The following is a 22,981-nucleotide window of genomic DNA, read 5'->3' on the forward strand; positions in this document are numbered from 1 at the left end:
AAATACCACGAAGTTAACGCTATTCTCCTTGGGTTTAGGGCCTTATATGATGGCTCTTATTTTATGGAGTACACTATCAATGTTAGACATTGATTCAATTAATAATTTGTCAAAGAAGCAAGCAGGGTTTGTACAAAGAATATTAACTTTTATATTTTGTATACTTCAAGCAGCCACAACAATTGCACATTTTAAAACAAGTATTGCCTATGAAAAATTTGAAAGGTTAACTGAAAGTGAGGTTAATTTTTCATTAATATTACTATTAATAACAGGTGGAATGATAGTTTCGTATATTGCTGATATCAACATGAAAAAGGGTGTAGGAAAGCAGATGGTCCTTATCTTACCCGGATTATTAGCCAATATTCCAGCGATGTTATTTTCTGGTCAAACTAATAAAGGATTTTTCATAACTCCTCTAGGAATGGGAATTTTGATACCCATTACGCTTCTATTTCTTTTTACTTCTGTATTTTTATATAAGGGGGAGCGTAGAATCCATGTTCAACAAACTGCTATTGATGTATCATTTCAAAATTCATATATTCCAATAAAGGTTTTATCTGCTGGAGCATTACCTTTCATGTTTGGAATTACCTTGTTCTCAATTCCTCAACTTTTTACACTAATTCCTTCATTACAAAATACAACTTTCTTATACATTATCACTCAAATGTTCTCTTATACAACCACTATCGGGATAATTACTTATGGAGCTGTGATTGTTTTACTTGGCTATGGTTTTAGTCATGTCAATATACGAGTTTTTGATATTGCAAAATCCTTAAGAAACTCCGGAGATTACATTTTAGGTGTAACTCCAGGACGAGAAACAGAGAGATTTTTAAGAAAAACACTCAATAGAATGATTGTTATAGGGAATGTGTACATGCTAGTTGTATCTCTGATACCAATGATTATTGGTTTGAAATTCCCAGAGATTACAAATTTAGCCTTTTATTTTGGGAGTATTTTTATGGTAATTATTATCGTTGATAATTTAAATGAAGACATTAAATTTATGATTGCAAAAAGGCATTATAAAATATTTTGATAGATAGAAGGAAGAAATAATGTTGTACATGGTACCAAATTGGAGTGAAAATATAGAGTGGAGTGAGGATCGACTTTTCACATTATCAAAATTTTTTAAAAATCAAAATTTTGAACATCAAGTTTTATTAACTAATATATTCCCTTTTTTGAGGTATGAGTTAAATAAAGAAGGTTATGAATATACTAAAATTTTAAGATTATTTGACTTTATACAAAATATTAAAATAGAGACAGGCCATCCTATAACACTAGAAGATATCGATGTCCCGCAAGAGGTTGATAAAATTTTTACGCCTACATCAACGATTTTGTATGCTAAAGATTATATTATTGGAAAAGTTTTATATAATCAATTCGGGTTTCCAGCATTAACAAGATATTATCTAGAAAATGGGGATGTATGTGAAGAAGTCTATGATGATAGAGGGTTTGTTACGTATAAACGTTATATCAATAATAATCAAATTTATCAAGTTGAATATTTTAATGAACTTGGAGAGCATACACTAACTCATAATGAGCAAGGAGTTACAGTAGAAAAAGAGGGGAGTATTTTTTTAAAGAATAAAAAGTATAATTCCATTGAAAACATAGTAAATGAAGTTGTAAAAAGTTTTATTGATAAAAAATATAAAGACGTACCAGAACAGCCTATCTCGTTATTAACAACCACGGATAAATTAATTTTAGAGCAATTCCAAGGGATTAATAGTAATGTTAGAACATTTCACTTACTTACAAGTGAAAAAATAGATTATAAAGAGATTCAAAATAAGAAAATTATTACGGATAGCCAAAATTTAATGAAGGATAGTGAAAAAAATTATTTTCATGTTCCAATATTTTACCCTGAACTTGATCTTGGTGATAGCGATTCGGAGTCACTGATGAAAATATTTTGTAAAATTTCTAATGCTATAGATGATAAAACTTTACAACTACTTGTTCAAAGAGTAATAGAAGATGATCAGGTTGGCCTAATACTTGAAATAAATAATCCAGAACGTCTGGAAAGAGTTAAATTTTTACAAACACTATTAATTGAAGAATATTTTGGGATTGATTTAAATTCTTCAGATTACCAAAAAGTTCATAGTTATATTGTTGCTCAGAAAATGAAAAAGCTATTTAAAAAAGACATTGATTCCGTAAAAGAAATACAAAAAACTGCAAAATGGACAAGTTACGTCAGAGCAGTAAATGCAAATTTGCGAATTCAATACGTCAACCATTTAGAGAATGAGGAACTGAGAGCTTTGATTAAAAATAGCAGAATCTATTTAGATTTTGATGAAAATTATAGTATATTACGCCATTCAATTGCGGTAAGTAGTGGAATTCCTATTTTATCAATTCATGAGAGTGAATTAATAAGTGAAGGAAAGAATGGTTTTTTATTAGAACTTGAAACAATCAATGATAAATTAATAAGTTATGTCGACTATTTTATCTGCGAATTAAGAAAATGGAATGAAGCTTTGGTTGAGAGCATTGATATTATCGAACAATATGATTCTGAAACTATAATGATGAAATGGAGAGAAATATTCCAATCGTATGAAAAATGAAATTATTCAATTTGGTGGAACAAAATTAAATTTTCCTAAAGAGGTACTTGATAAATACAACTATAACATATTAGCAGGAAATTATAATTTTATTTCAGATGTAGAGAATTTAGAAATTTTTATTGAAAATAAATTCAACAAGAAAAAATCGCGTAATATCTATATCTTTGGAAAAGATGCCACTCTTCTTTTCAATTTCCCAAAACTTTTAGAACAATTCCCAGCCTACCAAATTCTCTTTGATTCTAATAGTTCTCTTCCAGAAATCCAAAAAAACATTTTAAAATCAAAATTTGGTAAACCTGTTAATTTGGATAATGGAAAAGAACTTAAAAAGATTATTGAATTCGTTATGCAATCATCAATAAAGCAATATGGATATAAGTTAGATATGTCCTACGTTGAGATAAGAGAACAATTTAGGGATAAAACAGTAAAGAAAGGGAATAGTCATTTTGAAATTTTAGGAGATTTTGGACAAAAAATGAATCAGATAGTTAGTTGGAAAATGCATCCTTTTGGTATTGAGGGTAATACAACCCTAACTTTTACCCCTGAAATTAAAGTTGTTTCTGGGAATGTGGTCTTAGAATTTCAAGTTTTTCTAATTGATCAAGCTACTAATAGAATTATAGAAGTTATAAAGGGTAGTCCAGAAGAGTTTATGAATCAAAAAAAGCTTATTATCAATTCTACTGATACTAATAAATTAGTGAGTGTCTCCCTCTGCGCTTCAGGAGGAGAGGGAAAACTGGAGATTGGACAGATTCATTTTAGAAGTTACGTTTCAGAAGAGAGTATCATGATTCAAAATGGGAAGCGAATCATTGATTATCAGAGGCGAAACGAGGAACTACTCTATTATTTTCATCCTGGCGATTTTAAACCCCCTTTGTCAGTATATTTTTCTGGATATAGGTCTGCCGAAGGATTCGAAGGAAGGGGCATGATGTCTCGAATGGGAAGTCCGTTCATTCTGATAGCTGATCCTCGATTGGAAGGAGGCAACTTTTATATTGGGAGTGTTGAATTAGAAGAAGGAATCATAGATATTATTAATGAAAAGCTGAAATGGTTAGGCTTTACAAATCGGGAACTTATTTTGTCAGGTCTATCTATGGGGACTTTTGCCGCACTTTATTATTCAGCAGATTTAGAACCAGCAGCAGTGATTGTGGGTAAACCGTTAATAAATATAGGATTAATTGCTGAAAATGAAAGAATTAACCGACCAGAAATATGGGGCACTTCTCTGGATATGATAATGCACTTTGGAAATGCCTCTAATCATAATGTAGCTAACCAGCTGAATGATAAATTTTGGACTAAGTTTAAAAATGGGAAATACCAAAATACGACTTTTGCTATAGCATATATGAAAAATGATGATTATGATGGGGAAGCTTTTTATCAGATAGCAACTTATCTCCGTACTCTCTCTCCTCAACCTGTTCTACTATATAAAGGATTAATAGGAAGGCATAATGACAATAGCGTAGAGATTAATACATGGTTTATTAAACAATATCGGAATATCTTATGGGATAAATTTCTAAGAAGAATTGATTATCACTTATAAAGTATTCACTATGATTGGAATGAAGGAAAAATTTTGAAACAAATTTCAATAATAAAATGGGGAAATAGTTATTCGGGTACCTATTCATATGGATCGGAGATAATAATAGCAAAAGAAAATGTAAAGTTTTCCTCACCAATGATGCCTGTAGGAGCAAGGATTAAGACATGGAATTCTGCAGGTAATTATTCGAATGACCGAATTTCTCCTACTTTACCACTATTATTGGCCAATAGTACTTATAAAATTGAATTATATATTGAAAAAAATAATAAGAACAATGTCCAGACAATAATAGAATTTTATGATAAGTCAAATCAGAAAATTGGTATAGAGTATTTTGATGGTCTAAGTCTAGTATTTACGTATCCAGCAGAAGCAGTTAGCTATACAGTTAATTTAATCAATCACCAACACGAGTTAATAGTATTTAGTTTTATGACTATTTCTGAAATAGAGGAGTGGGAAACTGTAGAATTATCCAAAAATTATGAGGGAAATTTTTTTAGAATATTATCATCCTTAAGCGAGAAAGAAGAGATAGAAGTCATGATTAGTCCACTTGATAAAGTGACTACTATTTTAACTCCTAGACATAAATCAAGTGAGCTATGTCTCTTGATTAATGAGAAGGAAGAAACCTTTATATATTTGATTTTAGAACTTTTAGAAATTATCAGAAATCAAAAAAAAATGGTTATTATTTCATACGGAGAATATATTGCAAGTATTCCTGATTTCTACCAAAATTTATCAGATATTTTGAGAAAATTTTGCCCGAATGTAAAAATCATTAATTCCATTAGTGTAAAGGATGATAGTGATGAAACTTCTCTAAAACGTTTTAGAGAAGTTAGAAAATATAGCAATATAATACTGCAAATGTTGCAGAGGAAGGAAAAAATTGATCAGATATAAAGAGAATATACCCCAAAATAATTAGGAGAAAATGAAGTATGAATTTTTTTATAAATAAAGCTATGGGAATTGGTAATTCAGGAGTTGAGCATGCTCAATTTTATAGAGCACAACTTTTTGATAATTTAGGTATTCCTTATAAATATATTTTTACAGAATTAGTTAAAGAACTAAAAGAAGCTATGGAGCATTGGGAAATATCTTCGGAAAAAGTAATTGATATTTGGGAGTTTTTCACCTTTGGACCAGAGGTAGCTAGGTCAGGATTAATAAGAAAAGCAGAGCGTCAAGATCAAATTATTAAGGATTTTTCTAATACTCACCGCATTGTTCAGACGGTGACCTCTTCAGGATTATTGATTAAAGAGCACATTGAAAAGTCTCCGAATCCAAAGAATAATGAATTTTTATTAGTTTCTCGTTATAAAATTGAAATTTTTGATTTTTAACCGGAGAGCGAAAAATAATGTTCAATGAATTTAAGCATCCTCGAAGGGGAAGAATATTAGAAAATATCCATATCTATGATTTTGAAGGGGAGCATTTATTTTTTAGAAATGAGATTTTATTTCAGCGTTATTTTTTTGAATGTCTCTCTAAAATTTTCCTGGATAAAAATACTTTTATTTTAGATCGAGGAGAAGAGCCGGAAGTAGCCCTTTTTAATCATCAATTTTTAAATCAAAATATTTTAGAAGTAATTCATGCGGATCACTTAGGAGATAGGGCTGTGGCAAAAGATCCTTTATGGAATAATTATTATGAGTATCTTTTAACTCATATTGATCAAGCAGATAAAATAATTGTATCAACTGATTTACAAAGAGAAGATTTCATAAAAGATTTCCCAGGGATGGAAGACAAATTTGTTACTATTCCTGTTGGGGGAATTCGAGACAAAAGAAAGTCATCGAGTGATTCATCAAATACAGAAAGACCTTTAAAATTTATGACTGCTTCCAGGTTAGCAAGTGAAAAGCATATTGATTTAGCAATTCGTGCATTTTCTGAGATTCATGGAGAGTACCCTGAAATAATTTTTGATATATATGGTCAAGGCGTAGAAGAAGCGAAACTCCAAAATGTTATTAATGAGCTTGAAGCTAACGACTATATTCATCTTAAAGGACACTCTAATAATTTAGAAGACATTTATAAACAATATGACGCCTTCATATCCGCTTCATATTCAGAAGGATTTGGATTGACTTATATTGAAGCTTTGAATGCTGGACTTCCTATTATAACGTTTAAAGCTCGTTTTGGAGCGCTTGAACTTATAACAGATGGAGTAAATGGCTACTTAAAAGATTTTAAGAGAGGGGATGAGAGCTTTAATATTGCTCAGCTAAAGCAAGGGATTTATCAAATGATCAAAGGCAATTATGTGGAATTAAAACGAGATACGATTGAATCTGTAGAGAAATATCAAGATTCTGTTATCGGAAACAAATGGAAGCAGGTATTAGATGAATTATGAATTAGTCACACTTATTAGGAGAGGAAATCCCGAATGGGAAGGAATCGCTGAAAGATTACATTGTGAAGCTGAAAAATTAATAAGTGTTTTGCCTAGTCCAGAATTTTCAAAGTCTATAGAAGATTTAAAAATCGAAGGAATCAATCTTTTTGATTACTTAACCAGAAGAAGTTATGACTTATCACAGTCCCTATTTTTTAACAGAGCGCCAGTTCCAAGTTTTTCTGAAATTTTTATGAATGAAGATTACTCTATTTCAATCATTCATGAAGGTCAAGAGATTGGAATAATGGAATTATTTCAAAATACAAGACGACTTGTTAAAAATATACAATACCTTCATGAAAATGGAGAGAAGGACTATATTGAAGAATATGCCATTGATGGTAAGATTTTTAGTGAAATTTTTTATTTTAATAATCTTCCTCAAGAAATTCATTTTTATAATGACAAAAAAATCCCAGTAATTAGTTATTTCTTTTATGAAGGGAGATTGGAGTACGTCAGTTTGAATGATCAACACACGGGAGAAGTAAAAGAAGGTTTCAAATCTCTAGATTCTTTTATCTCTGAGCAAGTAGCAAAAATAATCACTTCAATAGATCAGGTGAGAATTTCTTTCTTAGGCCTAGAATTAACTGCACTATCTAAAACTAATTCTCATAATATTCTTCGTCTAAATGAATCTCCTTTGATGAAAATGGAGAAGTTAAAGGTAATTTATTAGCAATTCTTACAAATAAAATTGACTATATTCAAGAAGTTGAAGTGTCTTTAGAAACGAAGCAGTCATTAATTAAAAAGGAGTACCTGTTTCAAAAGTCAAAGTTATAAGAGAAAGAAAAAAAGAATATGAAAGCTAAGAAAGCACAGGATCTAGTAAATTCTTCTTCAAGTATTAATAAGTCAATAGACCATTTATCTACTCCTCATTTCAAAAAAATAGTCAATTGGATGATGAGATAGAACAAATGTTTCAAGAGGAAAGTGATATGGTCATAAATGATGCAGAAGAAAAAGGCTACGGTAAATTTATTATTATCCTTATAGCCATTATGATGACTTTGGTTATTCTGTTATCTTTTATTTATAAAATTTTATAAGAATAAGACATCAAATATGATTAAAGTAATCTGATAAAGAGGAGAAATAATGCAAAGATGGGTAGTTAATATTATACAGGCCGAATCTAGGGATGCAGTTACTAAACCCAAAAGTGATATTACGAAAATAGCACAGCAGTTAGGATATGAAAAAATTAGTATCCGAATGCAAGATACACGAATAATGTCGGATGGAATTCTGGACGCATTACTAAATGGGGTATTATCTGAAATTGAAAATGGAGATGTTATTCTTTATCAATTCCCTACGCTATTGGGAGTTAGATTTGAAGAAACATTTATGGATAAGCTTAAAACTATTGGAGCTAAGGTAATTGTGCTTATGCATGATTCAGAGTGGTTAAGGGGTTTTTTCCCAAATGAAAACATCTTTTTAAACAATGCAGATGTGGTTATAGGTCATGGGGCAAAGATGAATGATGCGCTTAGAGAATATGGTGTGCAAACAAAAATAATTTGTAAAGAACTTTTTGACTATCTCCATACGGATACTTTGCCAATTAATAGTGAAATTGAGAAAAAAGTAACTATTGCTGGTAATTTAGATAAATCGATTTTTATAGAAAACTGGCCAATGAATATGCCAGAACTACATGCTTTTGGGCGTAAAACAAAGGAAATATTTGGTGTCAATGTAATATATCATGGTTCGTTTAGCTCTCAAGATTTACTAAAAAATATTTCAGGAGATTCTTTTGGTATTGCGTGGGATGATAATCTTCCAGGAGGTGGGGACTATCAAGGGTATACAAGGTTTAATAGTCCTCATAAAGTTTCATTATATCTTAGTCTGGGGATGCCGGTAATTGTTTGGGAAGAAGCAGCCATTGCTCATTTTATTGATTCACATCATCTTGGATTTACGATAAGTGACCCTTATGAAATAAAAGAAAAGCTCGATAAAATGAGTGATAATCAACTACAACTGTTTAAGTCAAATGCTAGAAATATGGCTAATATTTTGAGAAATGGTGGATTCACACGAGATGCAGTAATTAAAGCAGAATCAATTATTTTCGGAGTTGATGGCCAGTAGACAGGGTGAACCGAAGTTATATTTCTTTTAAGGGGGCAAAATAATGGAAATTACAAATGTTACTTTTATTGGAGATGTAAAAGTTTGGGCACCTTTCTTTATGTTGCTTTTTGAATCAGTTAATAAAAGAGGCCCCTGAAAATTAGAATAATTTATTGACAAGAATAAAAAATATATTTATAAATAGGAAAATAAGAATGAATTTAAAAAATAAAAATAAATCTCTAATATTCTCGGAGCCAAAATTACGTTACCGGATGTATAAGAGTAAGAAACGTTGGATGTATGCAGCACTTTCCACTGTTAGTGTTTTAGGTGGTGGAGCAGTGGCAGGAGTTGCGGTAGCTACTCAAACTGAGTCAGTATCAGCAAATACTTCAGGGGCGACGATTCCGGCGGCAAAGGCGCTCGCAACCACTGCGGGGAGTACAATAAATAAAGTCGCAACTGATCCGGATATTAATAGAGGAGATTTTGAGACAGGGCTTAATACTACCCCTTCATCACCCACATCAGTTACTGTTGCAACTCCAGATCAAGTTCTAAATGACGCAACTTATAAATCTACGGCGATTACAAATGGTACATATGCAAATGTAACAACATATGCACAATTACAAAGTGCTTGGGCAAATGCCAATATTACCTATATTGATATTACTGCTAATGTTACTTATCCTACTTCCGGTGGGACAGCTATGACTAACCGGGCAAATGGTGCAAGTGTTATTGTACAAGGAAATAACAATACGGTAGATCTTGGAACACAAAGTTTTGACTGGGCAAATATTACAACTTCAACCACTTTTACTTTGAGTAATATGGTAGCACAACAAGGCTTTGCTGCAAACGATGGGAACGGCTACTCACTTATTAGTCCTTCTGGTGCCACTCAGTTAACAGCAAATGTAAACAATCTGACACTGACAAAGAGCACTTCAAATGGAAATAATCCTATCCATTTAATGTATGGAGTTGGTTCTAAATTAGTTTTCTCTGGTACAAATACATTTAATATTTCGAATGAGGTAACGCGTTCGGTAGGTAGTATTAATTTTGCGAATAATTCGAGTGTGGTTCTAAATCGTACTTCAAATGATGTCCGATTTTCGGAGTTCTACTTTGAAACTGTTGCGTCATCTAGCAGTGTAGGTTACGGGAATACTATTACAATGGGAGATGGCTCTTCTAATACTGCTAATACTTATAATGGGCAGGCTGCTAACTATCCGGCCGCATATTATTATGTTAATGGAATTACAACGGGGGATAATGTTCAATGGTCGCAAACAGGTTTCCAGTACTTTATTAATGGACAACAGGGTGCTGCAGCCACAGCAAAATATACTTTTGGACAAAATTTTAACCTCTCGATACCTAAATCAACTCAACCAGGGGCTATTAGAGTACAAGGGACTCAAAGCGTACTCTTTAATGCTGCTACAACGTTAGACATCAATCAGTGGGCTAATGGAGCAGTTATACAGACAAATAGTGCTGGTTCAAGTGTTACCTTTATTTCTCCTAAATCATTGCATATGGCTGTTGATACTGCTACAGGTACTCCAAGTACAGGGCCACTCGTAAGTGGGGCTGGGAAATTTACGATGAATAATTCCAGTATTAACACATGGCAAGGAACCAATGCTAGCCCAGCAACACCTGATGCAACAGGTACATTTGGTAATTTAACTGTTCAAAACGGAACAACTTCGGTTACTGGTGGTACTGCAACATCTAGTATTATTAATACTAGCACACGAGAGCTGCAAACTAATGCTCTACCTGTTGGAGATATAAAAATTAATTATGTCAATCAAAATGGTGATACTGTAGGCACTACGAGTGTTCCGTTAAGTGATGACTCAAATTATATCGGTCAAAACATTAGTCTAGTTAACACAACTTATGCGGTTGACAATATGCCTTCAGGTTATATGTGGGCTTTAGGAGGAAGTACTGATAATCAGATTTATTCAGGTGCACCTACAGGAACTAACGGGCAACCTGGAGGTGACCCAACAAGTTCTATAGATAACGGAGATCAGTACGGGCAAGCGAACTACGCCAATGTTCCTATGACGGGCGAAACTTACACATATAATATCTATGTTTATGGTCAATCAAACCCTAATATTTCATATACATATGTAGATGCTCAAACTGGATTAGCAGTTGCAACTGACTCAGGAAATGTTGGAAGCGAAATGGCAGGTACAACTAATGTCCCAGCTAATGTAGGAAACACGATTGATTGGAGCAGCAATCTTTATACTCAAACCAATGTACCAACTGGATATGTATACATTCAGCCCGGATCTGATATGCTTCCATCAAATACAAACCAACCTACAACTACTGTAGTCGCAGATACAACATCAACAACAAATGTATCAATTTACGTTTATAGTCCTGAGGGAAGTACTTCTATGTCAACGAGTACTTCTACATCAACAAGTTCATCAATAAGTACTTCAACTTCACTGAGTACGAGTGTATCAATAAGTGACTCTTTAAATAGTAATACAACATCAGAAAGTATTAGCCAATCAATAAGCACTTCTATCTCATCAAGTAGTTCATTATCAGATTCAATCAGTGATTCCGATTCAATGAGCACTAGCATTAGTGATTCAAGCTCACTATCAGATTCCATTAGTGGTTCAACTTCAATTAGTGATTCAGACTCAATGAGTGAAAGTATCAGTGATTCAAGTTCATTATCAAATTCCATTAGTGATTCCGATTCATTGAGTAATAGCATTAGTGATTCAAACTCATTATCAATTTCAATCAGTGATTCAGACTCAATGAGTGAAAGCATCAGTGATTCAAGTTCATTATCAAATTCCATTAGTGATTCCGATTCATTGAGTAATAGCATTAGTGATTCAAACTCATTATCAATTTCAATCAGTGATTCAGACTCAATGAGTGAAAGCATCAGTGATTCAAGTTCATTATCAAATTCCATTAGTGATTCCGATTCATTGAGTAATAGCATTAGTGATTCAAACTCATTATCAATTTCAATCAGTGATTCAGACTCAATGAGTGAAAGCATCAGTGATTCAAGTTCATTATCAAATTCCATTAGTGATTCCGATTCATTGAGTAATAGCATTAGTGATTCAAACTCAATCAGTGATTCCGATTCATTGTCTACGTCAATCAGTGATTCAAACTCAATCAGTGATTCCGATTCAATGTCTACGTCAATCAGTGATTCAAACTCATTAAGTACTTCCGATTCATTGTCTACGTCAATCAGTGACTCAAACTCATTAAGTACTTCCGATTCATTGTCTACGTCAATCAGTGATTCAAACTCAATCAGTGATTCCGATTCATTGTCTACGTCAATCAGTGATTCAAACTCATTAAGTACTTCCGATTCATTGTCTACGTCAATCAGTGATTCAAACTCAATCAGTGATTCCGATTCAATGTCTACGTCAATCAGTGATTCAAACTCATTAAGTACTTCCGATTCAATGTCTACGTCAATCAGTGATTCAAACTCATTAAGTACTTCAGATTCATTGTCTACGTCAATCAGTGACTCAAACTCATTAAGTACTTCAGATTCATTGTCTACGTCAATCAGTGACTCAAACTCATTAAGTACTTCCGATTCATTGTCTACGTCAATCAGTGACTCAAACTCATTGAGCACAAGCACATCATTGAGTGATTCAGGTTCAGTGTCTGATTCAAACTCATTAAGTACTTCAGACTCATCAAGCTTGTCTACATCAATCAGTGACTCAAACTCATTAAGTACTTCCGATTCATTGTCTACGTCAATCAGTGACTCAAACTCATTGAGCACAAGCACATCATTGAGTGATTCAGGTTCAGTGTCTGATTCAAACTCATTAAGTACTTCAGACTCATCAAGCTTGTCTACATCAATCAGTGATTCGAACTCATTGAGTACAAGCACATCCTTGAGTGATTCAGTTTCAGTGTCTGATTCAAACTCATTAAGTACTTCAGACTCATCAAGTTTGTCTACATCAATCAGTGATTCGAACTCATTGAGTACAAGCACATCATTGAGCGGTTCAAGTTCAATGTCTGCATCAATCAGTGATTCAAACTCATTGAGTACAAGCACATCATTGAGCGGTTCAAGTTCATTGTCTGCATCAATCAGTGATTCAAATTCATTGAGTACAAGCACATCGTTGAGCGATTCAGGTTCAATGTCTGTTTCAACAAGTACCTCAACCTCAACAAGCATTTCAGACTCATCAAGTTTGTCTACATCAATCAGTGATTCGAACTCATTGAGTACAAGCACATCGTTGAGTGATTCAGGGTCAGTGTCTGATTCAAACTCATTAAGTAATTCAGACTCATCAAGCTTGTCTACATCAATCAGTGATTCGAACTCATTGAGTACAAGCACATCGTTGAGCGATTCAGGTTCAATGTCTGTTTCAACAAGTACCTCAACCTCAACAAGCATTTCAGACTCATCAAGTTTGTCTACATCAATCAGTGATTCGAACTCATTGAGTACAAGCACATCATTGAGCGGTTCAAGTTCAATGTCTGCATCAATCAGTGATTCAAACTCATTGAGTACAAGCACATCGTTGAGCGATTCAGGTTCAATGTCTACGTCAATCAGTGATTCAAACTCATTGAGTACAAGCACATCGTTGAGTGATTCAAGTTCGATGTCTACATCAATCAGTGATTCAAACTCATTGAGTACAAGCACATCGTTGAGCGATTCAGGTTCAGTGTCTGTTTCAACAAGTACCTCAACCTCAACAAGCATTTCAGACTCATCAAGTTTGTCTGCATCAATCAGTGATTCAAACTCATTGAGTACAAGCACATCGTTGAGTGATTCAGGGTCAGTGTCTGATTCAAACTCATTAAGTACTTCAGACTCATCAAGCTTGTCTACATCAATCAGTGATTCGAACTCATTGAGTACAAGCACATCGTTGAGTGATTCAGGGTCAGTGTCTGTTTCAACAAGTACCTCAACCTCAACAAGCATTTCAGACTCATCAAGTTTGTCTACATCAATCAGTGATTCGAACTCATTGAGTACAAGCACATCATTGAGCGGTTCAAGTTCAATGTCTGCATCAATCAGTGATTCAAACTCATTGAGTACAAGCACATCGTTGAGCGATTCAGGTTCAATGTCTACGTCAATCAGTGATTCAAACTCATTGAGTACAAGCACATCGTTGAGTGATTCAGGTTCAATGTCTGTTTCAACAAGTACCTCAACCTCAACAAGCATTTCAGACTCATCAAGTTTGTCTACATCAATCAGTGATTCAAACTCATTGAGTACAAGCACATCATTGAGCGGTTCAAGTTCAATGTCTGCATCAATCAGTGATTCAAACTCATTGAGCACAAGCACATCGTTGAGTGATTCAGGCTCAGTGTCTGATTCAAACTCATTGAGTACAAGCACATCATTGAGCGGTTCAAGTTCAATGTCTGCATCAATCAGTGATTCAAATTCATTGAGTACAAGCACATCGTTGAGCGATTCAGGTTCAATGTCTGTTTCAACAAGTACCTCAACCTCAACAAGCATTTCAGACTCATCAAGTTTGTCTGCATCAATCAGTGATTCGAACTCATTGAGTACAAGCACATCATTGAGCGATTCAGGTTCAATGTCTGTTTCAACAAGTACCTCAACCTCAACAAGCATTTCAGACTCATCAAGTTTGTCTACATCAATCAGTGATTCAAACTCATTGAGCACAAGTACATCATTGAGTGATTCAGGTTCAATGTCTGCGTCAATCAGTGATTCAAACTCATTGAGCACAAGCACATCGTTGAGTGATTCAGGCTCAATGTCTGTTTCAAACTCATTAAGTACCTCAGACTCATCAAGCTTGTCTACATCAATCAGTGATTCGAACTCATTGAGTACAAGCACATCGTTGAGTGATTCAAGTTCGATGTCTACGTCAATCAGTGATTCAAACTCATTGAGCACAAGCACATCGTTGAGTGATTCAAGTTCGATGTCTACGTCAATCAGTGATTCAAACTCATTGAGCACAAGTACATCATTGAGTGATTCAGGTTCAATGTCTACATCAATCAGTGATTCAAACTCATTGAGCACAAGCACATCGTTGAGTGATTCAAGTTCGATGTCTACGTCAATCAGTGATTCAAACTCATTGAGCACAAGTACATCATTGAGTGATTCAGGTTCAATGTCTGCGTCAATCAGTGATTCGAACTCATTGAGCACAAGCACATCATTGAGTGATTCGGGTTCGATGTCTACATCAATCAGTGATTCAAACTCATTAAGTACCTCAGACTCATCAAGCTTGTCTACATCAATCAGTGATTCGAACTCATTGAGTACAAGCACATCGTTGAGTGATTCGGGTTCGATGTCTACATCAATCAGTGATTCAAACTCATTGAGCACAAGCACATCGTTGAGTGATTCAAGTTCGATGTCTACGTCAATCAGTGATTCAAACTCATTGAGCACAAGTACATCATTGAGTGATTCAGGTTCAATGTCTACATCAATCAGTGATTCAAACTCATTAAGTACCTCAGACTCATCAAGCTTGTCTACATCAATCAGTGATTCAAACTCCTTGAGTACAAGCACATCGTTGAGTGATTCAAGTTCGATGTCTACGTCAATCAGTGATTCAAACTCATTGAGCACAAGTACATCATTGAGTGATTCAGGTTCAATGTCTGCGTCAATCAGTGATTCGAACTCATTGAGCACAAGCACATCATTGAGTGATTCGGGTTCGATGTCTACATCAATCAGTGATTCAAACTCATTGAGCACAAGCACATCATTGAGTGATTCAGGCTCAATGTCTGTTTCAAACTCATTAAGTACCTCAGACTCATCAAGCTTGTCTACATCAATCAGTGATTCAAACTCATTAAGTACCTCAGACTCATCAAGCTTGTCTACATCAATCAGTGATTCGAACTCATTGAGTACAAGCACATCGTTGAGTGATTCAAGTTCGATGTCTACGTCAATCAGTGATTCAAACTCATTGAGCACAAGCACATCATTGAGTGATTCAAGTTCGATGTCTACGTCAATCAGTGATTCAAGCTCATTGAGTACAAGCACATCATTGAGTGATTCAGGCTCAATGTCTGTTTCAAACTCATTAAGTACCTCAGACTCATCAAGCTTGTCTACATCAATCAGTGATTCGAACTCCTTGAGTACAAGCACATCGTTGAGTGATTCAAGTTCGATGTCTACGTCAATCAGTGATTCAAACTCATTGAGCACAAGCACATCATTGAGTGATTCAAGTTCAATGTCTGCATCAATCAGTGATTCAAGCTCATTGAGCACAAGCACATCATTGAGTGATTCAGGTTCAATGTCTGCGTCAATCAGTGATTCAAACTCATTGAGCACAAGCACATCATTGAGTGATTCAGGCTCAATGTCTGTTTCAAACTCATTAAGTACCTCAGACTCATCAAGCTTGTCTACATCAATGAGTGATTCGAACTCATTGAGCACAAGCACATCATTGAGTGATTCAGGTTCAATGTCTGTTTCAAACTCATTAAGTACCTCAGACTCATCAAGCTTGTCTACATCAATGAGTGATTCGAACTCATTGAGCACAAGTACATCATTGAGTGATTCAAGTTCAATGTCTGCATCAATGAGTGATTCAAACTCATTAAGTACCTCAGACTCATCAAGCTTGTCTACGTCAATGAGTGATTCGAACTCATTGAGCACAAGCACATCATTGAGTGATTCAAGTTCAATGTCTGCATCAATCAGTGATTCAAATTCATTGAGTACAAGCACATCGTTGAGTGATTCAGGTTCAATGTCTGATTCAAACTCATTAAGTACTTCAGATTCATCAAGCTTGTCTACATCAATCAGTGATTCAAACTCATTGAGCACAAGTACATCATTGAGTGATTCAGGTTCAATGTCTGTTTCAAACTCATTAAGTACTTCAGATTCATCAAGCTTGTCTACGTCAATGAGTGATTCGAATTCATTGAGTACAAGCACATCGTTGAGTGATTCAAACTCATTAAGCACAAGCACTCCACCAAGTGTCTCTACTACAAATAGTAATGCAAGTAATTTGCCAGGAAACAGTAGTTCTGTAAACAATGGTGGAACAGGGTACTTACCTAAGACAGGATCGTCTGATGGGTCAGTTGCTAGCTCTATAGGTCTTGCAACACTCTTTGGAGGTATTGGTGCAGCATTGTTCGGAAAGAGAAGAAAAGAGAACAAAGAAAATAAATAGAAGTTTGCTGATTTAACTATTTTCCCCAATTAGAACTGAATAAAAAGAGGTTCCACATAAAAAAATATGTAACTTCTTTTTGGAGGTTCAACAGGATTTAAATAGTTTATTTAAGGCATATTACAAAAACTAAAGGTTAAACATTTGAAAAAAGAAAAGTTTATCGCAGGAACGGCTTTGATTTTGGGTATGACAGTTTTTGGTGTAGCAAGTAATGCTGACGAGGTAACTGTTAGTAGTAGTGGAGATACTTCAGGGATAACTTCAGACTCATCGAAACCAAGTACGTCAGATTCATCATCGAAACCAAGTACATCAGATTCATCATCGAAACCAAGTACATCAGATTCATCATCGAAACCAAGTACATCAGATTCATCATCGAAACCAAGTACATCAGATTCATCATCGAAACCAAGTACATCAGATTCATCATTGAAACCAAGTACATCAGATTCATCATCGAAACCAAGTACATCAGATTCATCATCGAAACCAAGTACATCAGATTCATCATCGAAACCAAGTACATCAGATTCATCATCGAAACCAAGTACATCAGATTCATCATCGAAACCAAGTACATCAGATTCATCATCGAAACCAAGTACGTCAGATTCATCATCGAAACCAAGTACTTCTAGTTCACCATCAACTAATAGTTCTGCTAGTACTCCTTCAACCACAACTCAAGCTCCATCTACTTCCGCATCGGCTCCTTTTAATTATTCACAAGGAACGACATCATATAATCAAACTTCAACATCTGTACAAATACCAAGTTCGTCAGCTGACTCGGAGAAGTCTGTTTATACTGGTCCGGTTTTAAAAGAAATTGATGCTGCTAAGCCGATTGAAAAAATTGATGTCACTAGTACTGATGCTTTTATCAAAAGTATTGCGGATCGTGTGAGAATTTTAGCTGGTAAAAATAATCTGTATGCTTCAATCATCTTGGCGCAGGCCATTTTAGAATCTGGTTCTGGTCAAAGCAATATGAGTCAACAATATTTTAATATTTTCAATATTACTGGTGCTTACTTAGGAAAATCTATTTCTTTTAAAACAGAAGAATTTTCAGGAAATACTCCATTTTATATTGAACAAAGTTTCAGAATATATAGTAATTATGATCAAGCTTTGGATGATTATATTAATTTGATGATTAAGGGAACAACTTGGAATTCTGAGATTTATGCTGGTGCATGGAAATCACATGCTAAAAATTATCGGGAAGCAGCTGAAGCCTTGCAAGGAATTTTTGCTACTGACCCAGCATATGCACAAAAATTAATTGAAATTATTCAAGAGTATAAATTGGATGCTTATGATAATGTAGATAGCTCAACTCAAGTCCTGGGTGACAATATTCCTACTAGTCCAGTTGTGACTTCAAGAGGTGATAAATCAGATTTTCCCGTATATAATGGGGAACAATATCCTGGCTCTGAAAGTTATGCCTTCGGAAATTGTACACAATATGTCTACAATCGTATAATCCAACTTGGTGGTAAGATTGGTAACTTTATGGGAAATGGAGGAGAATGGGGAATCAATGCTAAAATTCAGGGTTATTATACTACATCTGTTCCAACGGAAGGATATGCAGTAAGTTTTCCTCCAGGAGTTGCAGGATCTAGTATTATATATGGTCATGTGGCATTCGTAGAAAAAGTATATTCAGATAATTCTATTTTAGTTTCTGAAATGAATGTAAAAGGGAATAATATCGTGAGTGAACGTCATATTTCTGCTGGTGTCGCTGCACTAGCTACTTATATTCAACCAAAATAGCTATTAATTAAATGGGATAAGTAAGTTATGTAATTAACTTACTTATATCCATTTTACAGAGAAGTATAAATTATATATTTCTCTGTAAAATGGATAAATATGAGTTTAGAAAGTAAAAATTTGTTTATATTGTGGAAGGTTAAATATGGGAATTTTTTATTAAAAATAAAGTAAATATTAACTTAAAAGAATAGTATAATAAGCATCCTTTAAAAATATCAAAATAGTAGGGACTATTTTTGAATATGATTTATTTATTTAGTTTCTAAAGTAGTGCAAGTATGAATTAAAACATTACAAATGTATACTAAATAGTTTCTTATTATTTAACAATAAAATAAAAAAACATATCTATTTTGGTAAGAATGTGCAATTCATAAAAATATCATTATGAAGTTTTTATAAGAAAGTGAAAACATGAGAAAAAATAATTTATTTTACAATAGATTGCTAGAACAAGTCAGGTTAAGAAATACATCGATAAATCAAATAGAGCGTGAACTCGGTTACCCAAGAAATGCACTTCATAATTATAAATTAGGAAGGGAGCCATCAGCTACTAGACTTGTAGAATTAGCCAATTATTTTGATGTTTCACCTCAATATTTAATTGGTGAAAATAATGAAATTCCCGAAAGAAGTTTAGAAATATTCTTTAAGAAACTATCTATCAAGGATAAAAAAGAAATACTACGTATTTCCGTGTTGTGGTTTTTGAAACAAATAAAGTAAATAAAAGGATAAATTTTCTATATTCTTTTATTTGTAATTTCTTTCAATATAGTAGTTATTCATTATTTTTAAAAATCGATCAAAATATGAATAGAGAATACCAGGGGTTATAAGATATAAAAATGAGGAACTGAAAAATGAAATTTAATAAAAAAATTATGATTATCTTATTGTTGGAGCAGGACCTTATGGTTCGATATTTGCCCATGAAGCTGCAAAACATGGTAAAAAATCATTAATTGTTGAACGTCGTTCTCATATTGGTGGAAATATGTATACTCATAAGGAACATGGAATCAATGTCCATGATTATGGTGCACACATTTTCCACACTGATAATAAAATGGTTTGGGATTACGTCAATCAATTTACAGAGTTTAATAATTATATTAATCAAGTTGTTGCGAATTATAAAGGGGAACTTTATAATCTTCCTTTTAACATGAACACTTTTTATCAAATGTGGGGGGTAAAGAATCCAGAAGAAGCGGCTGTTAAGATTGAGGAACAGAAGGAAAAAGCAGGAATTTCAGGAATCCCTAAAAATCTAGAAGAACAAGCAATTAGTTTGATTGGGACTGATATCTATCATAAACTTATTAAAGGTTATACTGAGAAACAGTGGGGACGTAAAGCTACTGAGCTCCCCTCATTCATCATCCGCCGTCTTCCGGTTCGCTATACGTTTGATAATAATTACTTCAATCATCGTTATCAAGGGGTCCCAGTTGATGGTTATACTGCAATCTTTGATAAAATGCTTGATTCTGACCTTATCGATGTTCAAACAGGCGTAGATTTTTTCAGTGATAAAGAAGTATTTTTAGAAGAATTTCCAAAAATTGTTTATACGGGAATGATTGATCAGTTTTTTGATTATTCTTTTGGAGAACTGGAGTATCGTTCTGTACGCTTCGAAACAGAAAATGTAAAATCTAACAATATTCAAGGAAATGCGGTTATCAATTATACTGATGCAGAAACGCCCTATACTCGTGTGATGGAGTGGAGACATTTCGATAAAAAAGCTGACGAGGGATATACGATTTTAACGAAAGAGTATCCTCAAAATTGGGATCGTACAAAAGAAGCCTACTATCCAGTTAATGATGAAAAAAATTCTAAGCTTTTTAGAAAATATAAAGAAGAGACTAAAAAATATCCAAATGTTATTTTTGGAGGGCGCTTAGGTAACTATCAATACTACGACATGGATCAGGTCTTTGGAGTGGCTTTAAAGGCGGTTGAGAAAGAAGTTGCATCTTTTAGATGATCTACTAATAAGTATTCAAAGTTAGAGTATTGGTTAAATCAATTGTCCAGACTTCATTATGAGGTTTCAGATTAAATTATTTTTTAAGTAAGTCTCATTAATTATAGAAATTTATATGTTTTCCTTAGAATTGAAAGGGAATTTTAAGTTAAATAATGTATTTGGGCCATGGTGCTCATTGGTCCCTCTTAGTTCCCTCAGTTCTCTTACTTTAACCATCAGTATAAAAATTCCAAGGGTTCTTACTGAATTAATTGAACTGGTTGTTATTGTCGCCTCGCTCATCCCTGGTTTGATATATAATCAAAGCGATTATAGAAAAATAAAAAGTGAGAGATAAAATGTAATAAACCAATTCTATTAAGTATTTATTAGAAGAAATCGATTGCTGGTGGGGGGAAGACATTAATACTTTTCTAAATTCACCTGAATGAGATGAAGAATCTAGAAATTTAGTTGAGATTTACCAAGAATAAATAGGAAAACTAAAGAGAAAGAATTTGACAGTGTTACCTTGCTCCAACAGTTAAGTGTCACTGAAAAAAATATAAACTGAGCATACAGAGTATTCATACTGTATGTTTGTCTTATTAAGACTATAAAAAAGACCATGATTTATTATTATGAAATAATATATGGTTTGTGAAGTAATGATTTATATATTGTTTCTATAAGGTATAATCATATAAATTACAGTAGTTGTATGTCCTCTCGACTTAAAATATGAAGAGTGGCAACCTTCTATAATTAAAGAAAAGTTTTTTGAATGAACAGTTATATTTAGAAAAGTTGACTGATAAATTGCTTTCTAAAAAATTTAGTTGAAAACGTTAGTCCACAATTTTGATATTAATAAAATAAATCTTTACGATATTTTTTATCAGACTTATTTAAAAATGCACAGATTTACCAGAAAATCCTATCAATAATAGGAAGTTTAACTTATAAATATGAAAAAATAGTAAAAAGGGATTAAATGAGGTCCCTTTTTTTGTGTGAGATAATCTAAGCATATACAAAATTAAACTTATTTGACCTTCGGTCAGCCCCATCTACAATTTATATTGTTGGTTATTTTTTATTAATTCATATTATTTTCTCTATAATAATATTTTTCATTTATTATTACAAATATTTTATAAAACTATTTTTATAGAGTTTTTCTATTAATATCGATTTCTAATTAAATAAATTCCAATTTATACTTTTTAGTTAAAGCAATTGAGAACGCGTGTTCTTAAGAGAGTATCGTGTGATACAGGTTTCCTATGAAACTATAGAAGATGAAGTTACGCCATTTTTTAACTCCAGCAACCAGGAACCGAAATTAAGGTATTAATTTTTAGATAAGTAGGGGGTTCTTTCAAGTCAGGAGGACAAAGGCATTAGTTGATGTCTGAGACTACTTACGATTCAAAGTTTGGCTTAAGAGTGTCTAATGTAGAAATGCTTAAATCAATTAATGATTAAGATAGCGTCATGCCCAGTGTGGGAGCGATGTGTCATCCTTAGAAGTGGCTTGCAAGTGGCGCTTGCGTCTTAACAACTTGAATCTAGAATGTTGAGTTGAAGGATTTCTTCAACGAATGTGCAAAGCGAAAGCTTCCAGTAGTACAAGAGGCGACAAAAGTGAAAGATTCTAGTGTGATCTGAACTTTGTATGCGTCCAACTTCATAACCCTTTAAGAACAGTTGTTGGTAATTTCCCAACTACGCTCATCGTTATTGAATTTGAAACACCAGGGGCTGCGCAAAATTATTGTCAAAGACTTAATGCGCGTGACTTCAAATATTGTGTCACTAATTATTTAGGAATGAGGCTCTAATTTCACACTAGACATGTGACTCATTTACTCATTATGGCTGAATTAAGTCAGAATCAACAACATCCAATCGCAGGTAGCGAAGTTTTACTACCTGTGGGTAGTAGATTTTTACTATCGCAATTTTAACCTAGGAGGGCAATATTATGAATAACACACACCAAATCGGACATTTGTCAAAAGACCTTGAACTTAAAAAGAAGCCTTCTAATAAAAGCTATGTTCATTTTTCGATTGTGGTAAACCGTAAGTCTAAAAATGCAAATGGCAATTGTGAAGCTGACTTTATTCCATGTATTCT

At 33.6% G+C, this 22,981-nt stretch overlaps 3 protein-coding genes across 3 annotated transcripts; all 3 read left to right on the forward strand.

The window, feature by feature from the left end:
• The first annotated feature begins 4,347 nt into the window (after positions 1-4,347).
• On the forward strand, positions 4,348-17,058 carry LOC122404214 (serine-rich adhesin for platelets-like). The gene is made up of 8 exons (XM_043408144.1): positions 4,348-4,387; positions 4,541-4,810; positions 5,281-5,409; positions 5,757-6,503; positions 6,610-6,990; positions 7,093-7,319; positions 7,787-8,756; positions 9,056-17,058. The coding sequence occupies exons 1-8, from the start codon at positions 4,348-4,350 to the stop codon at positions 17,056-17,058; spliced, it is 10,767 nt and encodes a 3,588-aa protein (XP_043264079.1).
• A 189-nt stretch (positions 17,059-17,247) lies between these two features.
• On the forward strand, positions 17,248-18,852 carry LOC122404216 (N-acetylmuramoyl-L-alanine amidase domain-containing protein SAOUHSC_02979-like). Its single transcript, XM_043408145.1, has one exon. It carries the CDS (start codon positions 17,248-17,250, stop codon positions 18,850-18,852), a length of 1,605 nt encoding a protein of 534 aa, XP_043264080.1.
• A 417-nt stretch (positions 18,853-19,269) lies between these two features.
• LOC122404217 (UDP-galactopyranose mutase-like) lies at positions 19,270-20,857 on the forward strand. Its single transcript, XM_043408146.1, has 3 exons — positions 19,270-19,546; positions 19,767-20,663; positions 20,775-20,857. The coding sequence occupies exons 1-3, from the start codon at positions 19,270-19,272 to the stop codon at positions 20,855-20,857; spliced, it is 1,257 nt and encodes a 418-aa protein (XP_043264081.1).
• Positions 20,858-22,981: the final 2,124 nt, after the last annotated feature.

The sequence above is a fragment of the Colletes gigas genome, unplaced genomic scaffold (assembly GCF_013123115.1).
Source record: "Colletes gigas isolate AHSC1104 unplaced genomic scaffold, ASM1312311v1 Colletes_gigas_Sc00124, whole genome shotgun sequence".
In the NCBI taxonomy this organism is placed as follows: Eukaryota; Metazoa; Arthropoda; class Insecta; order Hymenoptera; family Colletidae; genus Colletes; species Colletes gigas.